The 27,145-nt window shown below is 47.0% G+C and overlaps 1 protein-coding gene across 4 annotated transcripts in view; it reads right to left on the bottom strand.

The window, feature by feature from the left end:
• Window positions 1-26,741, bottom strand: part of LOC126457612 (ragulator complex protein LAMTOR3) — a 109,021-nt gene extending 82,280 nt beyond the window's left edge. For 2 of the 4 annotated variants that reach the window (XR_007585495.1, XM_050094065.1), the window contains exons 1-3: window positions 26,603-26,737; window positions 26,479-26,513; window positions 2,807-2,865 (exon numbers count right to left, since the gene is read on the bottom strand). Coding sequence is in view for 3 of the 4 variants with exons in the window: in XM_050094065.1 (XP_049950022.1) it covers window positions 2,807-2,865; window positions 26,479-26,513; window positions 26,603-26,641 (133 nt within the window). In the remaining variant the exon portion in view is untranslated. Of the gene's footprint in view, window positions 1-2,806; window positions 2,866-26,403; window positions 26,514-26,602 lie in introns of all 4 variants that reach the window. The other 2 variants (XM_050094066.1, XM_050094064.1) reach the window with 2 other exon arrangements.
• Between the last annotated feature and the right edge of the window lie 404 nt (window positions 26,742-27,145).

The raw sequence follows: 27,145 nt of genomic DNA, 5'->3' as shown, positions 1-27,145 counted from the left end.
TGGAAGCTTCAAGATTTCTTTTTACATAAAAAACACACGACAACAATCATACCACAAGAAGAAAATGAAGCTAACATAGAATGAGTAAAGTTAAAAGTTTATTAAGATGTACATGTCTACTTTCAAAATTATGAAAATTGATTAATATCAGTGCTTGGATGTGTCAGTGAGCGTTTGACATTAGAAGTGGCATGTTACACGCAAGCCACTGTTTCTGGATTGTGACTTACATGAGAATGTTCGAGAAGTGGATATTAGCATATGTTAAGTGGAGATACCACAACAGAGAACTTCCAAATGAAGCTTTCAGTCTTGAGTGCTGCAACCACTAACATGGTTAAGAATAAATTCTTGATCGTTGCCTTTTCAGTGCGGTAATCTATTATATGAGACCACAACATGGACCAACTCCAAACTCTTGATTTTCATGGTCACCATCACAAATACTGTAATTTTTAAACTTCACAGACCATTTCCCACTGAGTTAACGCGCTTGGGCAAAATGTAATGGACTATCTACTGGCTGTGCCTCTGGGAAGTACGATACAACCAATTTTTTTGTAAATACACTCCTGGAAATGGAAAAAAGAACACATTGACACCGGTGTGTCAGACCCACCATACTTGCTCCGGACACTGCGAGAGGGCTGTACAAGCAATGATCACACGCACGGCACAGCGGACACACCAGGAACCGCGGTGTTGGCCGTCGAATGGCACTAGCTGCGCAGCATTTGTGCACCACCGCCGTCAGTGTCAGCCAGTTTGCCGTGGCATACGGAGCTCCATCGCAGTCTTTAACACTGGTAGCATGCCGCGACAGTGTGGACGTGAACCGTATGTGCAGTTGACGGACTTTGAGCGAGGGCGTATAGTGGGCATGCGGGAGGCCGGGTGGACGTACCGCCGAATTGCTCAACACGTGGGGCGTGAGGTCTCCACAGTACATCGATGTTGTCGCCAGTGGTCGGCGGAAGGTGCACGTGCCCGTCGACCTGGGACCGGACCGCAGCGACGCACGGATGCACGCCAAGACCGTAGGATCCTACGCAGTGCCGTAGGGGACCGCACCGCCACTTCCCAGCAAATTAGGGACACTGTTGCTCCTGGGGTATCGGCGAGGACCATTCGCAACCGTCTCCATGAAGCTGGGCTACGGTCCCGCACACCGTTAGGCCGTCTTCCGCTCACGCCCCAACATCGTGCAGCCCGCCTCCAGTGGTGTCGCGACAGGCGTGAATGGAGGGACGAATGGAGACGTGTCATCTTCAGCGATGAGAGTCGCTTCTGCCTTGGTGCCAATGATGGTCGTATGCGTGTTTGGCGCCGTGCAGGTGAGCACCACAATCAGGACTGCATACGACCGAGGCACACAGGGCCAACACCCGGCATCATGGTGTGGGGAGCGATCTCCTACACTGGCCGTACACCACTGGTGATCGTCGAGGGGACACTGAATAGTGCACGGTACATCCAAACCGTCATCGAACCCATCGTTCTACCATTCCTAGACCGGCAAGGGAACTTGCTGTTCCAACAGGACAATGCACGTCCGCATGTATCCCGTGCCACCCAACGTGCTCTAGAAGGTGTAAGTCAACTACCCTGGCCAGCAAGATCTCCGGATCTGTCCCCCATTGAGCATGTTTGGGACTGGATGAAGCGTCGTCTCACGTGGTCTGCACGTCCAGCACGAACGCTGGTCCAACTGAGGCGCCAGGTGGAAATGGCATGGCAAGCCGTTCCACAGGACTGCATCCAGCATCTCTACGATCGTCTCCATGGGAGAATAGCAGCCTGCATTGCTGCGAAAGGTGGATATACACTGTACTAGTGCCGACATTGTGCATGCTCTGTTGCCTGTGTCTATGTGCCTGTGGTTCTGTCAGTGTGATCATGTGATGTATCTGACCCCAGGAATGTGTCAATAAAGTTTCCCCTTCCTGGGACAATGAATTCACGGTGTTCTTATTTCAATTTCCAGGAGTGTATAACATGCCAAATTACATAATAACCTGAAAGACTTTGCAAAAAATGTTGAAGACACAGAGGTAATCAGAGAGGAAACTCTAGCTCAGTTTGAGAAAGAGGAAGAATGGAAACAGCAATGGTATATCTCAAAACTGTCCTGCCACTAACCAAACATGATTAAAAGATATTAAACATCCTAAATAAGGACAGTCAAAGATTTTAAAACTGTTCCTGCAAAATTAGAGTTCACTCATGACGACTAGATTACCTCTTATAAATTGTGGATACTGAAAAATATCACTGAAAGTACTGAGTACCTCATTTTATGTACACAATATCTAAACACATCATTTTGACACTAGATATGAGTCACTTCAACCCAGCACAATTAGCAATTAGTTACGTAAATAACCTATTCCAACAATATTTACACACTGCCTATAGCCTATGGGTGTACGTACACACACACACACACACACACACACACACACACACCATATTCAGAAAGATGGAATTGTTCTGTCTGGGCAGCCTGAACTGGCTTTTTCCTAGATCACTAAAGCAAATGGCAGGATAGTTCCTTAAGCCCACAGCTGATCACCTAGCCTGTCCCCATACTCTACCGGTCATATCCTCAAAGCATATTAGATATACTGTGTGTTTTAGCTTACTGATTTGCACTGTATTGCTTTGATAAATCCTGCATCACTGTAATGCTGATTCTTGTGTGAATAAAGAGGGATGAATGAGGTAGGTAGCAATCTATTCTTTCTTTTCTATCCTGGACTTTCCATTTTTTTTACTTCAACAAAACTCACTTCCTGTAGCAACTTACCTTTCAAAACAGGTACACCATCCCTATCTGTAATCAGTATACACAGAAGACCATCTACTCTGAAACAAAAGAGATACAGAAGCACACATTAAACAGGCATTCTGTATTGATAGAAAAATTGAGAATACATAAAGTGTTACAATGCATTTGAGTATTAAGGTGGTGTTAACAAGGAGAAGTGAAATCAGTTGTCAGAGAGAACACATAACTACAACAGGAAAGGCCAGAGCAAGCATATAAACCACCTGCAGATGCACACCAAAGACATAAAAATCTACAAGATAGCAAGAGTGGTCAATGGAGGGAAAAAAAATCCCTATTAGAACTGAGTTTTCATGAAGACAATGAATTTTTAATGGGGGGCCAAGAAAATATTGTTGTGAAACATGTCCATTATTGTACTTTTACTATATGTACACTGAAGCACCAAAGAAACTGGTACAGGCATGTGTATTCAAATACTGAGATATGTTAACAGGCACAATGTGGCACTGCAGTCGGCAACTCCTATAAAACAAGTGACTGGCACATTTGTTAAATTGGTTACTGCAGCTACAATGACAGGTTATCAAGATTAAAGAGTGTCTGTCTGTCCATGTGCATTCCAACAGACTTGGGCAATTCCAGCAGGACAATGTGACACACCTCACATCCAGAATTGCTACGGAGTGACTACAGGAACACACTTCTGAGTTTAAACCCTTCCGCTAGCCACGAAACTCCCCAGACATGAACATTACTGAGCATATTTGGGATACCTTGCAATGTGCTATTCAGAAGAGATCTTCACCCCCTTGTACTCTCATGGATTTATGGACAGCCCTGCAGGATGCATTCTGTCAGTTCCCTCCAGCACTACTTCAGACATTAGTCGTGTTGCCGTAGTTCTGCGTGCTCACAGGTGCCCTACACAATATTATGCAGGTGTACCAGTTTCTTTGCCACTTCTGTGTAATATAACTTAGCACCCGGAGGAGCGCAGTTGGTTAGACGACTTCACACTGGTACTGATTGTTTCCATCCATTGCTGACCTTAGCTAGGAAACAAAGGAGCATAATACAGCACTGTAGAAGGCACTGTGTATGCAACAGTGATCCCAGTGTATTTCTTGTCCCACAAGAAAGCAACACAGTCTATTCTAGTCTCTCATCTTCACCCATCACAGCAGCAAACATCTGCAGTGGCAAACACTTGCTTATGCATCAAACACTCCACACAAAAGTGCCAATTTATATTGTGTGAGTAATAGGATTAGGAAGTCTTATCACTGAACAGTAATATAATGTAAATTTAAAGGTCGTCAAAGCCTTCCAGGCATACAGAAACTGAACAAAACCAAAATTAGGCTTTCTCAGGCTCAGAGCCGTGCATGTAGCATTCAGTGAATTTGGAAGTAAAACTCAATATAAAGGCTTGAGGGGGAAAAAACCCTACATAGTTTTGGTTTAAAAAATGCGTAAATGGACTAGCCATCTGTCGAGAAAGTCTTGCGACAATAATGGCATCAAAGCAGAGGATAACAGAAAATCTAAATATTGAACACATTTCCGTAACTGTTTCACTAACACTGTAACTGCAGTTCCTTCTTTAAATCGTCACAGGAATATCAAAATGACAATGAAATACACAATCTGATTTAAAAACCACCATCTGAAAGAACAGCAACCCATTCTTCAAGAGTCACAACCAGAGAAGGTAGTGACAGACACTAAGGTCTGGAAGAAACTCTACATTGTAACTCATCACAAAAGTTTTCTGTTTGATTCAGGTCAGGACTCTAGGAAAGCCAGTCTTTTCCAGGAATGTTACTGCTCACGAACCATTGCCTTGAAGATGTTGCTTTATGGCAGGCTGCAGCATCATACTGATACAATCATCTCCAAACTCTTCCACTTCTGTTCACCATGCGCAATGCTGTCAAATATGCTAATTCCCTTTGTATTTTGCATTTTCTCAAGTACAGTAAGGGGATCACACATTAGCTATGAAAGACCCCCATTCTGTAACACCTCTTTCTCCATACTCCACTGTTGGCACTACACATTACTTAGCATTGACTACCAAAATGTGCGGGTTATGAGGAACTGCTCTGCCGTTATACCCATTCTCTGTAACTCTATACGCACAGCCATTGTGCTAGTTCAACTGCTGGTGGCACTCTGCAACTCACTAGTGATTCCTTCCACTGATTTCACACAATGTTTTACAACAACCCTCAACAATGCTCAATGGGCCTTGTCCATCAGTACTTGAGGTCTGTTTGGTCTCCATTTAGATTTAGTTGTTGCTTTGCATTTTCATTCCACAATCATATCAGCAGTCAACTTGGGTAGCTTTAGGAGGATTGAAATGTGCGTGATTTGTTACTCGGGTGACATCCAATGACTTTTCCATCTTCAAAGCCATTGAGTTCGCCTTACAAATGCATTCTGCTGTTACTGCTTTTCTACTGACAACACAGTACTCCCTACCTCTTTTTATACTGTCATTCCCACTTCTTGTGACACCTAGTGGTCAATTTCGCATTACACAGCAGTTTTCAGATACTTTTTATCTGATAGTGTAGGTGACTGAGATAAAAATTCAAATGAAGTCACTAAGAGGAAAGACTACTGGATCTGACAGGATACCATTACAATTCTATAAAGAGCATCCAAAAGAATTTGCTCCTCATCTAGCAGCATTATACTGTAGGTCATTGAAGAAGTGAAGTGTTCCTAGTAACATAGGCACAGCTCATTACATTTTTCAAGAAGATTTAAGAACACTGCAAAAAACTACAAGGCTCTGTCTCTGTTGTCAGTATGTTTTACAATTTTGAAACATGTTTCATGCCCATGTATCATAACATTTCTGAAGACCAAAATTCTCGCCTGTAAGACTCAACATGGGTTCTGGAAACAACGAAACTCAGATCATCCTGTTCGCTCACGAGACCCAGAGAGCACTAGATACTGGCGCACTTGTTAATACCGTGTTCCTTAGCTGCTAGAAGATGTTTAACACAGTTTTGCACTGCTTTCTAATCAGCAAAATACAAGTGTACAGACTATCAGACCTGCTGTGGAATTGGACTCCACTGGATTGAAGAGTTTCTCGCAAACATAACACAGCATATCATTCTTTACATAGAGAATTATTCAAACAGAAAAATGACTGGGCATATCACAAGGGAGTGTTCTGGGACAATTACTTTTCACCATATACATAAATGACCTATTGGATAACATCCAGACTTCCATCAGGCTTTTTGAAGATGATGCACGTCTCTGTATGCAACTGCAACACTAGAAGATTGACACTTGTTGCAGGAATTGGCAGTTGAACATGAAAAAGGAATGTTGTGAATAAATAAGCAGACGAACCAATTACTGTATGATTACGTGAGTGCAGAACAACTCTGGAAGCAGTCACATACAAACTGTTGCATATGGAGCGATTAAAAGTGGTATGACCACATAAAACTAACTGCAGGTAAAGTATAAGCCAGACATTCATTGGAATAATCCTCAGGAAGCTTAGTCAATACATTAAGGAGATAGCTTACAAAACCCTTGTTCAACCAATACTTGAATATTGCTCTTAATTCTGAGATCAATACCAGAAAGAACTGATAAAGGAAAACCGACAAACAAATTTCATTACAAGCTCATTTAGTAAGCACAAAAGCAGCATGGAGATGCTCAGCGAACTCTTATGTCATGCACTACAAGAAGCACTCTGCATCATGGTGAGATTTACTTTTCAGAATCCAAGAGTGTACATTTATAAAGTGGTTTATAAGCACTTAACAGCAAGTTGATCAGCACCCTTAAAAAAAACATTAGGAGGAATGAATGTGGTTATTGTCAAAACAAGGGTGAGTGAGTCTTACACAAATACATGCACTCACTCTCATTGTTCACAGTTATTTTAAAATGAACAAACAATCTCAACTGTAAGAAACTTATTTTTCTTGTTACCGATTTTGGTCAGTTACTGATCATCTTCAGATCTCATACCATGTTAGTAGATGGTGGCAGTGAACTGACCAAAACCAGTCAGTAACTGACAAACCGGTAACCACAAAAATAAAGGTTTCTTGCAATCGAGACTGTTTACGTTCCATTTTAAAGACTAAGAAAGACCACTGTTCTCCATGAGAAATTCTTTAAAAAATTAGTGATTTACCATTACCCACACATTCATACTAGCTCACATCCCTGAATGTAAATTAAAATAAGAGGAAAGCTGAAGTAATTGCACAGAAAAATGTGGTGGCAGCTCATTACACAAAACATGGGTAAGCCAGCTAACCTGATAACTAATTAAAAACTTCTCCCTAAAATTTTAGAGAACACGTCAGACATTTCACAAAACCTTAAAACACATACATTTGTTTGATTGTAGGTTAATACAGATGGCAATCTGTCAGCAAATTAACTGCTGCACTTTGTATGAAGATAAAAAAAAAGTCTACTGAAATGTGGTGTACCATGATCTGCACGTGACTCATCAGAGCAAGAAGCTGAGCATCAGAGGGCTGTGTCCTGTGCAAACACAACTGACAAGGACCTCATCCATCTGCATGGCTGGAAAGAGTATGCCATGACCAAGTTTTCGACTTTACCAGACCCAGCATCATTTTTTTAAATTATGGTTTTAGGGCACAAAACTGCTATGGTCATAAGCACCCCTTCTGTTGCTTAATGAAGGGTAAAAAACCAAAATTTAAAATAGCAGCAATGGGAGTGAATCTCAAGGAGGAGGAAAACTAAAAATGGAAGGATATCTTAGGAAACTGCTATTGAAGGGGAGGTGATTTTTCCCGGAAAGAGCTTCAAATGTGTGATGTCATCTCACTGACACGGATAAACTCAAGGACGCGATCTGCCGAGCACATGTCATTTGCTAAAAGGGAAGATATATCAGGCGACATTAGTAAATGGGCCTGTAGTGGATTAAAATAGGTGTCTCACCGTCCACGGTTGAGAGCAGTGAGGACAAAGCAGGAGACGACTGCCAATTAAAATATGTCTAAGGCTAAAAAGACAGTACCCAATCTGGAGATAAAATTACCTCCTCCTGACAACGAGGCCAAGTGGAAGAGGTCCATGTACAGGGAAGAGGTTTGATGTTCCATAATTTATTATCGGGATGTGCAGACCAATGTGTGTGCCCTAAAAGAGCAACACAACGACATAAAATGATCTGTAGATCGGCAAAGGGAACCATGCGAACAGCAGACCAAGGAAGACAGACTGCAGCCTTTGCCACTATATCGGCTGCCTTGTTTCCGCAGATACCAACATTCCCTGGGATCCAGAGGACCGACACAGAGACGCCCATCAAGTGGAGCATGTGGAGAAAGTCCTGAATCTGGTGGACCAGAGGGTGGATGGGATAAAGAGCTCGGAGGTTGAGAACAGAGCTGAGCAAATCCAAGCATATAATATAGTGCATCTGTGTATGGCGACTGAAGTAGTGGACAGCCTGGAGAACAGCGTAACGCTCTGCAGTAAAAACTGGTCGGGAAGCCGAAATCTAATACGGGTGTCGCCAACTATATAGGCACTCCCAAAACCAAAGGTGGTCTTTGAGCTGTCAGTGTAAATAAATGTGGCATCCTCCAGTTGTGCACATAAAGCAGCAAATGTCCGATGATAAACTATAGAGGGGTACACTCCTTGGAAAGCTGAGATAGGTCACAGAGAAGGCAGGTCCAGGGGCAAAGCCAAGGTGCCGTGGAATGCGGGAAGACAAAGCAATCATGGAGCTGTAGCTTTGTTTCCTGAAGACAGGATCGACAATTCATCCTGACTGGAGTGAATTCCACAGATATTCCAACAGATAATTGACATAGGGTGGACATAAAAGGCAAAAATCTCACCACGACTGCCATCAACTCAACAACCACTGAGAACCAGCGGCTGATGGCATGGAATGGCATTCAGCCAAAGGCGGAAGATCCTGAGCCATAGGTTGTTCGGGGGCAGCCCTTGCTGCCAGTGATTGGCTGGTTTATAGGCTGCCAGCAGTGTGTCTCAGCGATACAGAAGATGGCCAAGGGCGACTACTGCTGGGTGGTGCTGCAGAAGAGATATGCCGTGGCGGCAAAGGAGAGGAGCTTTGTTTCTTATGAGCCTGTTTGGAAGCAGGACGTTGAGATCAGAGAGGAGTTGATGCCTGTGAGGTCTGGGTACGTAGGAAAGTCTTCGCGAGTAGGCTCTTTATTGGAAGTCCAGGTGTCCGATTTTGGGGCCCATGACTTAGCAGGAGCCGATGAAGGTTGAGCCTTGGAGTGAGTGGGTGATAGTGAGGATGTGGAATGGTCGATCTTTGGGCTGGCCTATCTGATGACCGTGGTGCTAAAGGTGAGATCACAAGTCTGCGTGGCTACCTCCTCAGTAGGTCGAGGAGAGGTGAGGACATTGCTCTATATTTACTCACTAGGAGCACAGTGGGCTTTCTACTGGTGAATAACTTACAAGCAGCAAAGATAGACACCTTTTCCTTCACCAGGATTTCCTGAAAAAGTTGTTCATCTTTAAAAATAGGGCAATCTCTAGAGGAAGCAGTGTGGTCGCCCATCCAGTTGATGCAACGAGGGGATGAGTTGAAAATCACCCTCATCGGCATCCCTGCCACATGCAACGCATTTGCTGTATTGGAACATGACTGGCTGGTATGATTAAATCGCCAACACCAATAGCAAGGTGTAGGGTTGGGGATGTAAGGGCGACCTGAAATGATCTCATATCCTACTTTAATGTTCAATGGAAGTTGAACTCTGTCAAACATCAAGAAAAGAGTGCGGGTCAGTACAAATTCCTTGTCAATCCTTTTCAAGACTATGTACAGCCATTAATCCCTGGTCAGACAGGTAATTTTGAATGTCCTCATTCAATAATCCATCGAGTGATCTTGTATAAACCACCCCGCATGATGAATTTAAAGTACAGTGCGCTTCCACCTGGACAGGGAAGGTGTGTAGCAGTGTAGTTTGAAGCAATTTGTGTGTCCAGAGGGCACTGTCTGTTTCTAACAATAAGGTGTCATCTCATAACCGGGAACAAGACTTTACAGGACCTGTAATTGCATAGATACCTTTCTGAATAATGAAAGGGTTGACCGTGGAGAAGTCTTGACCCTCGTCAGATCAAGAAACAACTAGGAACTTTGGCACTGATGGAAGAATTGTCTGTGGCTGAGACTCATCTAGCTTTCTGTTGTGGGCAGAAGTTGAAGTAGAGGAAACCAATGCAAAAGTATCCCCCATGATTACCGGTGTCCCCGATGGCCGGCTCCTTCCTAGTGGGGAGACCTCCCTGAGGGCACTCCCGCCTTAGGTGATTGTCCACACCTCCTGAGAAATGGACGGAGGGACCAATCAGCATGTTCAAAAGGTACCAGCTCAGTTAATCACCCCTCCCTGCACCTGACCTTTACCAAGGGGTATGTACGTGTCCTACTTGTCTACGCGGGATGGTGAATTATGCTTTATTCCGTCACCAACTAGACACAGGAATGCGTGAGTTGGCCTTCAGACATGCACAGATAGGAAAGAAGGGAGGAACAAAGAAAAGGAAAGAAGAGAAGGTGTCTCAAATGCCATGGCAGAGCAAAAGGTAAAGAGAAGACCCAAGAAAAAAGAAGGACAAAGTGAGGGCAGAGATTTTCCAGTAGAGGGAGAAAAGAAAAGAAACCACGTCTTACAGTCACACACGTCTGTCTCTAGGTGCAGGCACAAAACATACTCCCAAAGAGGCTGGTTTAAAAGGGAGGAGGGGGGGAGGGGGGGGGGGGGGGAAGGGAACCAAACTACGAGGTCATCGGTCCCTTGTTCCTAATAAAACAGTGCCACAAGTGTGAGAATAAGACATAACACAAAATGGAAAGAAAGAAAAAACCACAAGGAAGAAGGAAAGGCAACGAACAGTAAAAGAAACAAAAGAGGACAAGAAAACAACATAGAGATGCTAGAAACAGAAGAGAGTAAAACAAGAAAGCAGATTACGGTGCCTGGCCACCACGAGAATAAAAAGGTAAAGCCAGTCACTCTGCAACACATTATAACCTCCACCCTAAAAGCACTCGGGTGGAGGAAATGCACTAAAACTTAGATCATACGATAAAATCCACCCTCATGAATAAAACGTAAAACTAAATCATCCAATGAGGTGTTGTCAGATAAAATGAGCGGCAACGAGTCCAGTAACCCATGATTTCACCGCTGGGCAGTCAAAGCGGGACAGTGCACCAGAATATGGGCAACTGTCAACTGGGCACCGCACCAACACTGAGGTGAGTCTTCACAGCACAGGAGGTAACCGTGGGTTGCCCAAGGGTGGCCAATGTGGAGCTAGCAGAGGACAACTGGTTCCCTGTGAGAGGCCCACATGGAAGACTTCCAACCACTCCTAGTCTCCTTAGTAACAAGCAGTTTGTTGTGCGTACTGTTATGCCATTCCATCTCCCAAAGCTGAAAAACCCTGCGGCTAAGTCAGAACACAGGTCAGGTTCAGAGATGCCCATCTCCAGAAGCAGTTTCTGCATAACCTGTTTTGCCAACCTGTCAGCAAGCTCGCTGCTTGGGATGCCGACGCATCCTGGGGTCAACACAAACACCACTGTACGACGGGACCGGTCCAGGGCATAGATGGACTTCTAGACAGATGCCACCAAAGACTGGAAAGGGTAGCACTGGTCGATAGCTTGTGGGCTGCTCAAGGAGTCAGTACACAGAAGAAACAATTCCTTGGGGCACGAACGGATATAATGAAGTGCACGAGATACAGCCACCAGTTTTGCAGTGAATACACTGTAACCATTGGGCAAGGAATGCTGTTCAATATGGCCTCTGTGGACAAAGGCGAAGCCACCATTACCATCAGCCATCGAGCCGTCTGTGTAAACCACTTCAGAGCCCTGGAACACTTCAAGAATTGAGAAGTAGTGACAGCGGAGAGCTGCAGGGTTAACGGGGACATTAGGTCCACATGAGAGGACCAGGTGAAACATCAGCCAATAGCTACACCATAGAGGTGAGTGTGAATGGACCTCGAGGAGAAGTGGTGAAGGGAAGGACTACAGTTCAGACAAAAACGATCGCACACGAACAGCAATTGTTAGCCCTGACCTGGGCCACATATGCAGGAGGTGAACCGCCGCGGCTGGGAAAAGACGACGATAATTAGGATGTTCAGGAGAAGCTATGAATGTGTGCAACGTAATTGGCGAGCAGTTGTACATGTCTGATCTTCAATGGAGAGACTCCAGCCTCCAACAGTATGCCTGTCACCAGACTTGTCCTAAAAGCTCCTGTCGCTAATCTAACTCTGCAATGGTGCAATAGGTCGAGCAAATACAATGCTGAGGGCACCGCTGAACCATAAATCACAGTCCCATAGTCAAGGCGGGATTGAAAAAGGGCTCTGTAGAGCTGCAGCAGCGTGACCCATTCTGAACTCCAGTTGGTGTTGCTCAGGCAGGGCATTGAGGTGCTGCCAACACTTCCATTTAAGCTGACGAAGATGAGGAAGCCAAGTCAAATGAGCGTCAAAAACCAGACCTAAGAATCAATATGTCCCCACTGCAGTGAGTGGATCGTCATTAAGGTAAAGTGCTGGTTCTGGATGAACAGTACAACACTGACAAATGCACAACACACATCTTCATGGCAGAAAACTGAAAGCCATGGGCTAGAGCCCATGACTGCGCCTTGTGGATGGCTCCCTGGAGGCGACACTCGGCAACACCAGTACTGGAGCAGCAGTAAAAAATGCAGAAGTCGTCTGCATACAGAGAAGGTGAGACGGACAGCCCGACAGCTGTTGCTACCCCGTTAATGGCCACTAAAAACAGAAAGACACTCAATACAGTGCCCCGCTGGACTCCACTCTCCTGGATAGGGGGCGAACTATGGGAGGCACCAACTTGGACGTAAAAGTACAGAGTAACAGGAAGTTTTGGATAAAAATACAGTACGGGCCCTGGAGACCCCACACATACAATGTGGCAAAGATATGATGTTGCCAGGTCGTTTCATATGCTTTACGCAAGTCAAAAAAGATGGCAACCAGGTGTTGGCATCTGGAAACGGCTTTTTTTTTTTTGGTTGGGTTTAAGGGCGCTCAACTGCTGAGGTCATTAGCGCCCTGTCACTGTTGTTAGAGCACATGGAATCTGTTAAAACTCAAGGAGATGGGGGGACACCAGAAGGACCTGACAAAGATGCAGATAAAATAAGTAAAAAGGTTAAATGTCTTTGGACAAGCCAGTTAAAGTTAAACGCAGAATACGAGCAGCTGCTCGAGCGTCATCAGCTAAAACATCCGGTAAAGTAGATGGCAAGGACAGGACAACACGAAATTGACTAAAACGGGGACACGACAATAAAACATGGCGCACTGTTAATTCCTGACCACAAGGGCACTGCGGGGCTGGGTCACCAGAGAGCAGGTAGCGGTGGCTAAACCGGCAATGCCCAATCCGCAACCTGGTCAGAAGGACCTCCTCGTGCCGAGATGGTCGGGAGGATGTTGTCCAAGCAGTTGGGAGCGGTTTTACTGCCCGGAGCTTGTTTCCTTGGAGGGATGACCAAGCATCCCACCACAACGACACAAGCCTCTTACATACATCCCCACGAACGTCAGATGACGGGACACAGTGGGAGGCTGGCCGAGGCAGGAGGACTGCAGCCTTGGCTGCAGCATCCGCAGCCTCATTCCCAGGCACTCCTATATGTCCGGGAACCCACAGAAAGCTGACAGAACCACCATTATCAGCGAAAGAATGGAGGGACTGCTGTATCCGTTGAATCAAGGGATGGACCGGATAGGGAGCTCCAAGGCTCTGAAGAGCACTGAGTGAGTCAGAGCAGAGTACGTACGATGAATGGCGGTGGCGGCGGGCATACTGAATGGCCTGATGGAGAGCAAAAAGCTCGGCCGTAAAGCTCGAACATTGGTCGAGGAGCCGGTATTTAAAGGTGGTGGCCCCGACGACAAAGGCACAGCCGACACCATCGTCAGTTTTGCAGCCATCGGTGTAAATAAAGGTGTGACCGGCAAGGCGAGCACGAAGTTCGACAAACCGTGAGCAATACACTGCAGCCGGAGTACCTTCCTTCGGGAGTGAGCTGAGGTCGAGATAAATATGAACCGGAGCCTGGAGCCAAGGTGGTGTCGGGCTCTCACCCTCTCTGAAGGTGGTAGGGAGGGCAAAATCCAATTGTCGAAGCAGGCGACAGAAGCGGACTCCGGGGGGCAGCAGGGCAGACACATACAACCCGTACTGACGGTCGAGAGAATTGGCGAAGAAGGACTTGTAAGAGGGGTGGTCGGGCATAGACAACAGCCGGCAGGCATACCGACACAGCAGTACGTCGCGCCGGTAGGTCAATGGTAATTCGGCAGCTTCAGCATAAAGACTCTCGACAGGACTAGTGTAGAAGGCTCCGGTCGCAAGACGTATCCCCCGATGGTGGATGGAGTTGAGCCGGCGTAAGAGGGATGGCCGAGCGGACGAGTAGACGAAGCTCCCATAATCCAGCTTCGACCGGACTATGGACCGATACAAGCGAAGCAGGACAGTGCGATCTGCTCCCCAAGATGAACCGCTAAGAACTCTGAGGACATTAAGGGAACGTGTACAACGGGCCGCCAAATAAGAGACATGTGGAGACCAACACAGTTTCCTGTCCAACGTGAGCCCTAGAAACTTAGTTGTGTCCACGAATGGGAGAACAACAGGACCGAGATGTAAGGATGGCGGAAGGAACGCTTTATATCGCCAAAAGTTGATACAAACCGTCTTCTCTTCAGAGAACCGGAAGCCATTTGCCACGCTCCATGAGTAGAGGCTGTCTAGACAACGCTGAAGGCAGCGCTCCAGGAGGCATGTTCTCTGGGCACTGCAGTAGATCGCGAAGTCATCGACAAAGAGAGAGCCTGAGACATTAGGTGGAATGCAATCCATAATTGGATTGATCGCAATGGCAAAAAGGGCTACGCTCAAGACGGAGCCCTGAGGCACTCCGTTCTCCTGGAGGAAGACGTCTGACAATACGGAACCCACACGTACCCTAAACTTTCGATCCGTTAAAAAGGAATCAATAAAAAGGGGCAGGCGACCGCATAGGCCCCACCTGTGCATAGTGCGGAGGATACCTCCTCTCCAACAGGTATCATAAGCCTTCTCCAAGTCGAAGAACACGGCTACCGTTTGGCGCCTTCGCAAAAAGTTGTTCATGATGAATGTCGACAAGGTCACAAGGTGGTCAACAGCGGAGCGGCGGCGATGAAAGCCGCATTGGACATTAGTAAGTAGTCGTCGAGATTCAAGAATCCAGACTAACCGAGCATTAACCATGCGCTCCATCACCTTACAGACACAGCTTGTAAGAGAAATGGGGCGGTAACTAGAAGGAAGGTGTCTATCCTTCCCGGGTTTGGGTATAGGAACAACAACGGCGTCACGCCAACGCCTGGGGACTTGACCGTCGGTCCAGACGCGATTGTAGGTACGAAGAAGGAAGCTTTTGCCCGCCGGAGAAAGGTGTGCCAGCATCTGAACGTGAATGGCATCTGGCCCCGGAGCAGAGGATCGGGACACTGCAAGCGCACGTTCGAGTTCCCGCATAGTAAAGGGGGCATTATAAGTTTCTAGATTCAGCGAGTGGAAGGAAGGTCGCCGAGCCTCTTCTGCCTCTTTCCTGGGAAGGAAGGCAGGGTGGTAATGGGCGGAGCTTGAAACCTCCGCGAAAAAGCGGCCAAAGGCGTTGGAGACAGCCACAGGATCAACAAGGACCTCATTACCTGAGGTCAGGCCAGGTACCGAGGAGTGGGCCTTAATGCCCGACAGCCGGCGCAGGCTACCCCAAACGACGGAAGAGGGAGTAAAACTGTTAAAGGAGCTGGTGAAAGAGGCCCAACAAGCTTTTTTGCTGTCTTTGATGATTCTACGGCATTGCGCTCGGAGTCGTTTGTATTCAATACAATTCGCCAACGTAGGATGGCGGCGAAAGTTGCGTAAAGCACGTCGTCGAGCACGGATAGCGTCCCTACAAGCCTCGTTCCACCAGGGGACGGAAACGCGACGTGAAGAAGAAGTAGTACGAGGAATGGAACGTTCGGCAGCATTGATAATAACAGCCGTGAGGTATTCGACCTGACTGTCACAACTGGGAAAATCGTGGTCCGGAAAGGTCGCCAGGGAGGAGTAAAGTCCCCAGTCAGCTTTCAGTATGTTCCAGTTCGAAGGACATGGGGATGGGGTGTGGTGCAGGAGACGAACGACACAGGGGAAGTGGTCGCTCGAATAGGTGTCAGAAAGGACATACCACTCGAACCGACGGGCAAGAGTGGTAGAACAGATCGAGAGGTCCAAGTGGGAGTAGGTATGAGTAGAGTCCGAGAGGAAAGTCGGGGCGCCGGTATTGAGGCAGACAAGATTGAGATGGTTGAAGACATCCGCCAAGAGTGAGCCTCTTTGACAGGATGCAGGAGAGCCCCAAAGGGGATGATGGGCATTGAAGTCGCCAAACAATAAGAACGGCGGGGGAAGCTGAACGATCAGGTGCATCATTTCAGCCCGACTAACAGCAGATGACGGTGGAGTGTAGATGGTACGAACTGAAAAAGTAAAAGCAGAAAGAGTAATGCGGACAGCTATTCCTTGGAGTGGGGTGGTCAATGGAATGGGATGGTAATAGACATCGTCCCGAACGAGCAACATGACCCCACCATGAGCTGGGATACCGTCCACAGGGGTGAGGTCATACCACTCCGAGGTATAGTGGGTAAAGGCAACACGGTCAGTCGGGCGCAACTTGGTTTCCTGGAGACCAAGGACGAGCGGACGGTGCAGGCGGAGGAGCAAATGTAATTCCTCCCGATTAGATCGAATACCTCTTATGTTCCAATGAAACAACGCCATCGCTAGTCAAAAAGTTGGGGGAACGAGACAGGGGAAGAGCTGGTCACCGCGACGGCCGCGGAGGGCCAGGTTGCGAGGGAACAATGCTACAACCGACGGGAGGCGGATCCGGTTCCATCGACTCGTCGCCAGCTGCGGCCGCTGTCCCTGATTGTGTAGGAGGGGCCGCATCATTTGCCGACGAAAGGCCGGCGGAGCGCCTGGCAGCAGAGCGTCCCGGAGAAACTGAGGACGGCCGGGAGCAGCGACTCACGGATGAAGCGTCAGACGAAACGCGCCGGGGTGGAGAGGGGGATAGAGACTTCTTCTTGGAGGCCTTCTTGGAAGGCCGAGGAGGCACAGGGATGGTGGGCTGGACCCGAAGAAGGTCCTCCCGCGCGGGGTCCGTTTTGGAACGCCGGACCTCGGAAGCTGGGGTCCGGAACGTTTCCCCGATGGACGCCTGAGAAGAGGATCGCTTCTCAGGTGGCGTGGGGGGAGGAGGAGGAGGAAGGGTGGCCCCTGGGGCAGAGGGGGTGGGGTCCACGGGAGAGGAGGATTTGGAAGGGAGGGATTTGGGAGGCGGAGCCCCCTGATGGGTGGAGGAGGCGGAAGGGGGACAGGATAGGGGTGAGGATACCGCGGAAGGAGTGGACACAACTGAGGCAAACGAAGTGGTCAATGGCACGGGATGAAGGCGGTCATATTTCTTCCTGGCCTCAGAATAAGAGAGCCGATCCAAAGTTTTAATTTCTTGTATTTTCTTCTCCTTCTGATAGGCGGGGCAGTCTGAGGATCTAGGCGAGTGGACGCCAGGACAATTAATGCACCGAGGTGGTGGGGTGCATGTATGTTCCTCACGAAGAGGACGTCCACAATCGCCACAAAGGGGCTCAGCCTCACACCGTGACGACATGTGCCCAAAGCGCAAACACCTAAAACAGCGCATAGGAGGCGGGACGTAAGGTCGCACGTCGCACAGGTAGCACATCACCTTCACCTTCTCCGGGAGAACGTCCCCCTCGAAGGCGAGGATGAAGGCCCCAGTGTCGATGCGACGGTCTTTGGGGCCACGCTGGACTCGCTGGACAAAATGCACGCCGCGGCGCTCCAGGTTGGCCCCAAGCTCCTCATCAGATTGTAGCAGGAGGTCACGATGAAAAATAACCCCCTGTGTCCTATTTAGTGCCAGATGTGGGACAATGGACACTGGGATGTCCCCTAGGCGGTCGCACGCCTGGAGCGCCGCCGACTGTGTGGCGGAGGTGGTCTTTATAAGAACGGACCCTGAACGCATCTTACTGAGAGCCTCGATTTCCCCGAAGATGTTCTCAATGTGCTGAACAAAGAACGTGGGCTTGGAGGTGGCGAACGTCCCCCCATCGGTTCGAGAACAGACCAAATAGCGGGGGAAGTACTTCGCCCCAAGCCGGCGGGCCTGTCCCTCCTCCCATGGAGTGGCCAAGGGGGAAAGGGCAGGAGAACCAGAACTAGAAACGGCACCTTTTCTTTTGAAAGACTCGGCCGCAGAGCGACCTGATACGTGTTGACGTTTCATCTGCGAAACGTCCGCCCCGATACCTCCCACTCCGACCAGGGGCTCTCCCCACGGGCGCCACCCAGCCGCAGCAAGGGCCACCTGGCAGGATGACCATTGCCGGGAGTCCTGATGCCCCAAGGAGACGGGCATCTACTCCTTGGCCGACGTGGGGAGGGTGCAGCTCAGGTATCGGCAGTACGATCCCTGTGTTGTCAGGGGGCTACAACCTAGAGGGTACATGACGACCCCACCACAACGGGCTGGCTACCGGGCTGGATTTCTGGTGCCATGGAAAGTCCATCATGATCGCTGGTGCAGATGGAGATCCACTATGGGCGTAACTTGGACAACCCATCACGCGTTGAGGCCCAATTTGAGGAATAGTGGGTATGGTTACAACGCCAGTGCAATGCTCAGTGCCAAGGTCTTAGTGCACTTAGGACCTGTGGTACACCATGTAAGGTGTCCTTCCCCAAAAGGCTCGTACTTCTGTAGAATTTTGAAAAATGGAGGTCAAACCCCAAGGGGGACCATCACATAGAAGGCCGAAACGGTTGAAACTCCTTTTAGTCGCCTCTTACGACAGGCAGGAATACCTCGGGCCTATTCTTACCCCGGACCCACAGGGGGGTGGAAATGGCTGTTCTGACGGCAGACTCGAGGGACACAAGATTATCAGTGGTAAAGCGACCCGGGCGGAAGCTGCCCTGACATGGAGCGAGTAGGCCACGTGACTCCAGGACCCAACACAACCGCCGACACACCATACGTTCCAGCAGCTCACAAATCGGTGAAGCTGATGGGCCAATAGCTATACACATCAAGCAGGTTTTTACCGGGTTTAAGAACCGGAATGATGCTCTCCCACAATTGCGATGGAAAGGCACCATCGCACCATATCCGGTTGAAGATGACGAAGATATGTCACTTGTAGTCAGATGAGAGTTGTTTAATCATCTGGCTGTGGATTCGATCAGGCCCAGGAGCTGTGTAGGGGCAATGTGCCAGGGCACTAAGGAGCTCCCACTCCGTAAATGGGGCGTTATAAGATTCACCGTGGCATGTAGTGAATGAGAGGACTTTCCCTTCCAGCCGCCGTTTTGAGAGTGTGAAAGGCTGGAGGGGGGGGGTGGGGGGGGGGGGGGAGAGGGAGGGGAGGGTAATTCTCCAACGTAGAGGCTCGAGCAAAGCGCTCAGGAATCGTGTTTACGTCAGTAGATAACACACCATTTACGTTAACACCGGGAACACCTGGTGGGGTCTGGTACCTGAAAAGATGTTTCATCTTTAACCAGACTTGAGAAGGTGACGTGGCACCCAACGGTCAAGACATCTCTCCCCAACACTCCTGCTTCCGTCATGTGATAAGTTGGCAAAAGCAGGCATGGAGCCGTTTAAAGGCTATGGGTACTTCAGGGAAGCATGCTGCTTATGCCACTGTAGATCTCGCCAACGCTCTTTAATTGCCTTAGCGACTTCAGACGACCACCAAGGGACTGCCTTACACTAGAGCCACCCTAAAGAGCAAAGGATCACGTTTTCTGCTGCAGAAACAATTGTTGTAGTCACCTGCTCAACTATCAAATCAGTGTTACTTTGTGGAGAAGATTCAGTGGTGACAGCAGAGATGAAAGTTTCCCAGTGCACCTTGTTTAAAGCCCATCTGGGCAGGCGTCCATGGGCCTGACACCAGGTCAGTGACAGGAAGATGGGGAAGTGGTCACTACCACACAGGTCATCATGTGCTCTCCAGTGGATAGATGGGAGAAATCCTGGGCTGCATATTGATAAATCAATGGCCAAGTAACTACCATTAGCCACACTGAAATGAAATGTGTGGTGGACCCAGTATTTCAGAGGCGGAGGTCAAACTGAGAAAGTGAAGTTTCGACATCTCTACCTTGGCCAGTAAGCACGGTGCCACACGACAAGGGGTTATGGGCATTATAAGCTCCCAAAAGTAGCAAGGGTTTAGGGAGTTGATCAATCAGTGCAGTTAAGACATTCAGGGGTACTGCACCATCTGGAGGAATATATACATTGCAGACAGTTCTTTCCTGTGTTGTCCTTATCCTGATGGCCACAGCTTCAAGAGGGGTTTGAAGGGGCACAGTGGCTCTACAGAGTGAGTTTAGGACATAAATGCAAACTCCACCTGACGCACTATTATAGTCACTACAGTTCCTGTAATATCCCTTATAGCCATGAAGGGCAGGGGTCCACATTGCCGGGAACCAGGTTTCCTGGAGGGCAATGCAGATAGCAGGTGTAAGGCTTAACAGTTGTCGCAGCTCAGCCAGGAGAAAACCGCCACAATTCCACTGGAGGTTGATGTCATCGTGAGATTGGGAAGGAAGGAGCATTCAATGAGGCAGTTTAAGCCTCAGAGTCACCTGCCGCCACCGACTTATTGCCTGAGCAGTATACAGCTATTGTGCCTGAGGGTCTGGTGAGATCTAGGTCCTCAGCAGACCCCAGAATCTTCAACCCATCCTCAGACACAGAGCTTGTAGGTAGCAGTGGTGTGGATGCCACCGCAATTTCCTTTGTCTTAGGGGGTCTTCTCTTTGGATTTCTCTCGCTGCTCCTTGGGTTGCACTGGCTGGGAGGACTTCAATGGCTCAGTCTCTGGAACTAAGGATGAGCGTGAAGCCCTACAACCAGCTGCTTTCGGGTTCTTGAGCCACTTGCGTGTGTCATCTTTCCCACTAGCAGAAACCTGGGAAGGGAGTGACACAAGGGACCCCTTCATAGCAAGAGAAATGGAAAAAGACTTATGCTTCTCTGGCTTAAAATTGGGGATGGACCTCACCAATGGTTGGGGGTAGGCGGTTGCTCCCGTAGTAGGTCGTTCGGGAGCAACAGGAAGGGAAATGCCCCCCATTATCAAGGGGGCAGGTGTAGTCTTCCGGCTCTGAGAGGTGACTGGGGTTGGCGGAGCTGATGGTGCCAGAACTGTTGTAGGGGCAGCGTAAGAATGTCATACGTACAGGATGCAGGTGTTCAAATTTTCTCTTAGGCTCAGTGTAGGTCAGTTGGTCCAGGGTCTTGTACGCCATGATTTTCCTTTCTATCTGGAGAATCCTGCAGTCTGGTGAGCAAGGCGAATGGTGCTCTCCACAGTTGACACAGATGGAAGGCGGGGCATATGGAGTATTGGGATGTGACGGGCGTCCACAATCTCGACATGTGACACTGGAAATACAGCGGGAAGACATATGGCCGAACTTCCAGCACTTAAAGCACCACATCGGGGGAGGGATATAGGGTTTTACAGCACAGCAGCAGACCATCACCTTGACCTTCTTGGGCAATGTATCACCCTCTAAGGACAAGATGAAGGCACCAGTGGCAACCTGATTATCCCTCGGATCCTGGTGGACATGCTGGACAAAATGTACACCTCGCCGCTCTAAATTGGCACGCTGCCTATCGTCAGACTGCAAAAGAAGGTCCCTGTGAAATATGATACCCTGGACCATATTTAAGTTCTCACGGGGTGTGGTGGTTACAGAAACATTTCCCAGCTTGTCACAAGCAAGTAATGGCCGTGACTGGGCAGAGGATGCTGTTTTTATCAAGACTGACCCAAATCTCATTTTGGACAATCACTCCACCTCCGCAGACTTGTCCTATCAATGCTCCACAAAAAAACTGAGGCTTCATCGTCATGAAAGATTCCCCACCAGCTCTCAAACATACAAGGTACCAGGGCGAATAAGATCCGCTGCTATCCTTCGCCTGATGTTCCTCCCATGGTGTGGCCAGGGAGGCGAACAATTTGGTGTCTTACTTCTGTGCGTTGAATTGAGCTCGTGAACGCTTAGAGACTGCTGGTGTTTCACCACCAGCAAGAGATGATGGACTTTGCTTCATCACGTGTCATCCGCCCTGATGCCACCCACTCCAACCAGGGTCCCTCCCCATGGGTGCCACCCAGCCACAGCGAAGGCTATCTGGCAGGATGGCGATGCCGGGAGTCCCAATACCCCAGGGGGGATGGGCATCTATCCCTTGGCATATGTGGGGAGGTAACAGCACACGCATCAGCAGAGTGATCCCTGTGTGGTCAGGGGGCTACAACCAACAGGGTACATGTCGGCCCCACCACAACGGGCTGGCTATCGTGCTGGTTATCAGGTGCAAAGAAGTCCATGGTTATCGTCGACGCAGACAGCAACACTGCATAGTGCATGGTGGAAAACACACTCAGGAAGGTGTCCTCGCCCAAGAGATGGAGAATGAGTAGGACTGAAATGCAATGACAAGAAAATGAGCTAAAGATCTCAATGCACGATGGACACAATGCACCACATAAGGTGCCTTTTCCCAATTGTCTCACTCATCAGGAAAATTTTGAAGAATGGAGGTCAAACCCTACAGGGGACCATTACATAAAGGCCGAAGCATGTGAAATTCCATTTAGTCACCTCTTACATCAGGCAGGAATACCTCGGGCTTATTCTAATTCCCGGACCCGCAGGGGGCCCAAAGAGAGGGAGAAGGGGAAGGAAAGGGGCAGGGTGAGGATCAGGGACAGGGAGAGATGGGGGAAAGGGAATGTATGCAGCATGGAAAGCAAAGAGCTGTACTAGCTCGGGGTCCTATGCTCACCATGCACATATCCACAAAAGAGTTGTGGACCCCTGGGGGAGACCTAGCTTTTGTCTGTCACTTCCATCCTATCTTCTTCCCTTCGACACATGACACTGTACCTCAACAGTGATGTGATAGCACTTGGGGGATACAACACTGAACTATTCGAGTACTGCAACATGCCTCCTCAACTGCTACATCTGCCATTTCGTTTCTCTTAACACCTATGTGCTGTCACCCAATGGAAAGACACTTCATTCACCAGACTTTTAAGTGGAGGGATGTATCCTGGATATCCTGCTCAAGTTTATCTGCTGGGTACCTATGTTTCAGTATGTTAAGGGCACAGAGAGTCTAAACAGGTTAAGTTATCAGGTGCAACCCATCTCATTTGCTCCAGTGCTCACAAGATTACACTTAATTTCACATCAAAGATAGCGAAGTCTTGAGGAAATCTGATCTTTAGGACTATCAGGGGAAACGGAGCAATCAACAGAGTCCCCACGCATAGACCCACCTGTAAATACATATATATATAGTTGTGGTGCTCACTTAAAATCTTGTGAAATTTGGTATCTACAACAGATGCCAGAGTGCATCCTCTCCTGCACCACACTAAATCTAAAATGGCTCAGATTCTGTAGTACCCAGGGTGACAGTAGATTCAAGCCCTGGATTTGGGTGTGTATACTACTTACACCACATCAACTGTCTCCAGCACATGGTTCACGCAGACCTCAAATGGCCTCTTCGCTAAAGGACTGGAGAGAAGTTGTTCCACAGTGGGACAAGCAGCAGTACGGTATGCTGTTGAATGGGCAGCAGAGAGAAACTAATATGCCTCACACACCGCAAGGAGTTTTGGCAAGATGGAGAGTGGCAGTGCCCCCCACTTCTGATCCCTGGCAAATGATCAGGGTAGTAAGTATTATATTCAAATGTTTCATATCTTGACGTTATACTTTCTGACATGTTCCACACACATGAGAATCATCCCACTTTTTGGGTCTATGGAATGAAAACGGAATCTAATCTAGAAGAATCAACCAATACTTTGCTTCCTCCTATGTGCATCTTGTGAAAAGCTCACTTAAGTAAAATTAGTGAGATTCAAGCACACATGGAGTCTTAACAATCATTCTTCCCATGCACCATTTATAAATGGAACAAGAGGGGTGGGGGAGGGGGCTGACAGTGATACATAATGTATCCTTCACAACACACCACAAGTTGGCTTGCAGAGAGTAAGTGTAGGGCCAAATGCATACTTCAATACTGTAAATATTTATGTCAGTAATTTGATATGTAATGGCACAACAAAATCAGTAATTTGTTGTGTTTGAATATGTTGTATATGCATATACAGAAATTGTTATGATGCTTGGAATGCATCAGGCAAGATCTGGTGTGTCTACAGTAAAAAAAGTTCAATTCATTACACAACTGAAGGAAGACTGTGATAAGCACTCATCTCTCTCCACATTAAGATCATAAACGTGTCATCCCCACTGTTGCTCACAGCCACTAAGTACCCAAACCCAAAAAAACCTGAAGCACAAAAAGTTCCTAAGATGAAAGATTCACTGTATGCACTCCCTTGTGTCTACAGTCTTCTTTATTTGATTACTTGTCTAAAAGTATTCAGGATCCCAAATTATTTCCAGTTTGGGATTTCTTTTTGGTTTTCTTTTTAATAGGCACAAACTGATTTGACAAAAGGAATTTAACATTTTACATCATACTGTCCTGTGCAAACTTTTCAGTTGTTTTTATGTAAAAGTATTGAAATTACTAAACTCATAAAAAACAGCAATTGTGAAGGTAAATTTCTGCTTAACTTTAGATTTATGACTTTTCTATTTTCTTCATTAGGTTATTAACTTGCTTTGCTGAAGCCTTTGCTATGAAAGGCTGTAATTCTGCCAACACTGAGAAAAGTATGTAATTTAGGTACAACTAAAGGGGTGACAGTTTTAGAAAAATAAATGTGTGTGTAAATGAAATTTGTAGACAAATCACAGTCTATTAGGTGTGACATGATTGAAGTCTCAACATCCTACATTTCTTATGAAAGATTAATTTGAAACTAGAATCAGAACAAAGAACAGATACTAAATGCACCACATACACAGTTATGATCCAGTCCACCATATCACGGTCTTACATTGCATTGTCACTTGATGTTCACATAGAACAGCCAACATACCTCCAATTGTAAAATACTCTTACTCCATACATGATGTAGACACTAAATTATGTTGTCAACCCAAGGTGAGGCAGTACAGAGGGATAGAATTATGCTTTGTGCTCATCTGGAAATAAATATCCAAGAAGTCAGTGAGGCAGCATTTCTGTGGATTTTCATATAAACCATATGGGGTTCCATATAGATAAAAATGGTTCCACCATGTGATCAACAGATGGCAGGAGCATGCATACATATATACATACATGCTACAATTTCAAAATTAATGACAATTATTTACACCCTTATGGTTCTCAGTGCCTCAGTTCTACTGATGTTCAATGTTTCTGTTATATTACCAATTTATTATGGGCAGCATCTTCAATTGATTTGAAACTCCAATATCACATAATTTCACAAACTAAGTAATAAGACTATGAAAAGCTGATATGTGAAAACACAAAGAAAACTATTTAAGTAGCTTTGAAGTCTTGGTATCAAAGGCATTAGAAAGCACTTACAATCCATGAAAGCTAACAGATGAACTCAGAACAAAACCTCACCATTTTGTACTGACAGTATAGTTTTGGTTGTGTGTTTACTGAAAGCCAGATTCAACTTGAGAAGTATACTTTTTCAAGGAATATAATAATAGTAGCTTAACTCTTCAATATTGCACAAGGCTACAAAATTTTGTGCATGAAACTATGAACCTTAAGCCATGCACTTGGAAGACTGAGTCAGTGGACAGGTCTCCTCTCAGTTTTGAGAGAGAGATTCTGGTCACATTACTTTGATTAGTTTTGGACCAATAGAATGAATATTCAAATAGTTCAAATGGCTCTAGGCACTACGGGGCTTAACATCTGAGATCATCCATCCCCTAGACAAACTACTTAAACCTAACTAACCTAAGGAATGACACACATCCATGCCCCAAGCAGGATTTGAACCTGCAACCGTAGCAGCAGTGCGGTTGCAGACTGAAGCGCCTAGAACTGCTCGGCCACAGTGGCCGGACGAATGAATATTCACTTAGTTTCACTGAATAGGGATAAGAACTATCAGCAGTGAATTATCTGAAGGGTAATTTCAGTAACTTTATTGAGCAAGCACGTAATGAAAGCAACATTCCATTGCCACATGCGAGGATACAGATGTGGGCCAAGAAGACTGACATTGCCTAATATTTGAAATGATCTCTCCCACGTTACCGCGCCTGTAACGCTTTCCCTTTTCACTGGACTCCTTAACGTATGTACTAAATATACTTGTTAAATGTAAATACTGACACATAATTTATCTTAAAAAAACCTTCCAAGCACACACTGTCGATATAATGATTTAAAAAATTATTTATGCAGTCTTTTTCAGATTACCTTTGGACAGCCTCGTGATCGTCAATAAATGCTAATATACACTTGCACTGCATTCAGCACTGAACTGAAACTTACTTGGAAAGTACTTGTTGCAGGTATTTCTTCATTTCCTGAAACAAAAAGATATATTTACCTCCATTCACGCTGTTCGCACACAAACATTACGGCGAATTTGTTTGTTTAAAAAGTTGGCCCTTACGTCCGCCATGTCCTTGCTTGGGGCATCTATCAACCTCATCCTCCTACTTCAACCTACTTGTCATGAGCCTCCCAGCGCCCAGTTCATAGTCAGCTGTTCCTGATGCACCGCAGCTTTACTGCAAAGATGACAATAAACGCGACGACTACGTACCTAACATCTGTGAAGATGTAAACAATCCATAGATGTTACCATTGTACGACATTTAACTTTCCTTATCGCCGCCATGTGATGTGTTTTCTCCCTTTCCATTCTGGTTTGTTTATCGTCGAATCTGAGGTATCGAAGGAGAAAACGAAATGTTTGTGCCCATTGTGAGATGAAATATTTCAACTCCTGTGCCATACAAATCTTGTAGACTTACTCAATGGGCACGCATTACACCAGTGTAGTGCAATAATCCCAATAAGGCCTTTATTTCAGCTTTATTAGTTTGTTGTGCATCTCTTTCACATGAAAAGTTTCGCTGGATACTTTGAATGTACCTGTTAGTGCAGTCAACGAGTATCCTGTTCCGTCTTTACCGACAAACACATTACTGTC

Source organism: Schistocerca serialis, chromosome 2, assembly GCF_023864345.2.
Source record: "Schistocerca serialis cubense isolate TAMUIC-IGC-003099 chromosome 2, iqSchSeri2.2, whole genome shotgun sequence".
In the NCBI taxonomy this organism is placed as follows: Eukaryota; Metazoa; Arthropoda; class Insecta; order Orthoptera; family Acrididae; genus Schistocerca; species Schistocerca serialis.
The sequence above is the reverse complement of the archived record's forward strand: the minus strand, read 5'-3'. Positions and strand labels throughout refer to the sequence as shown.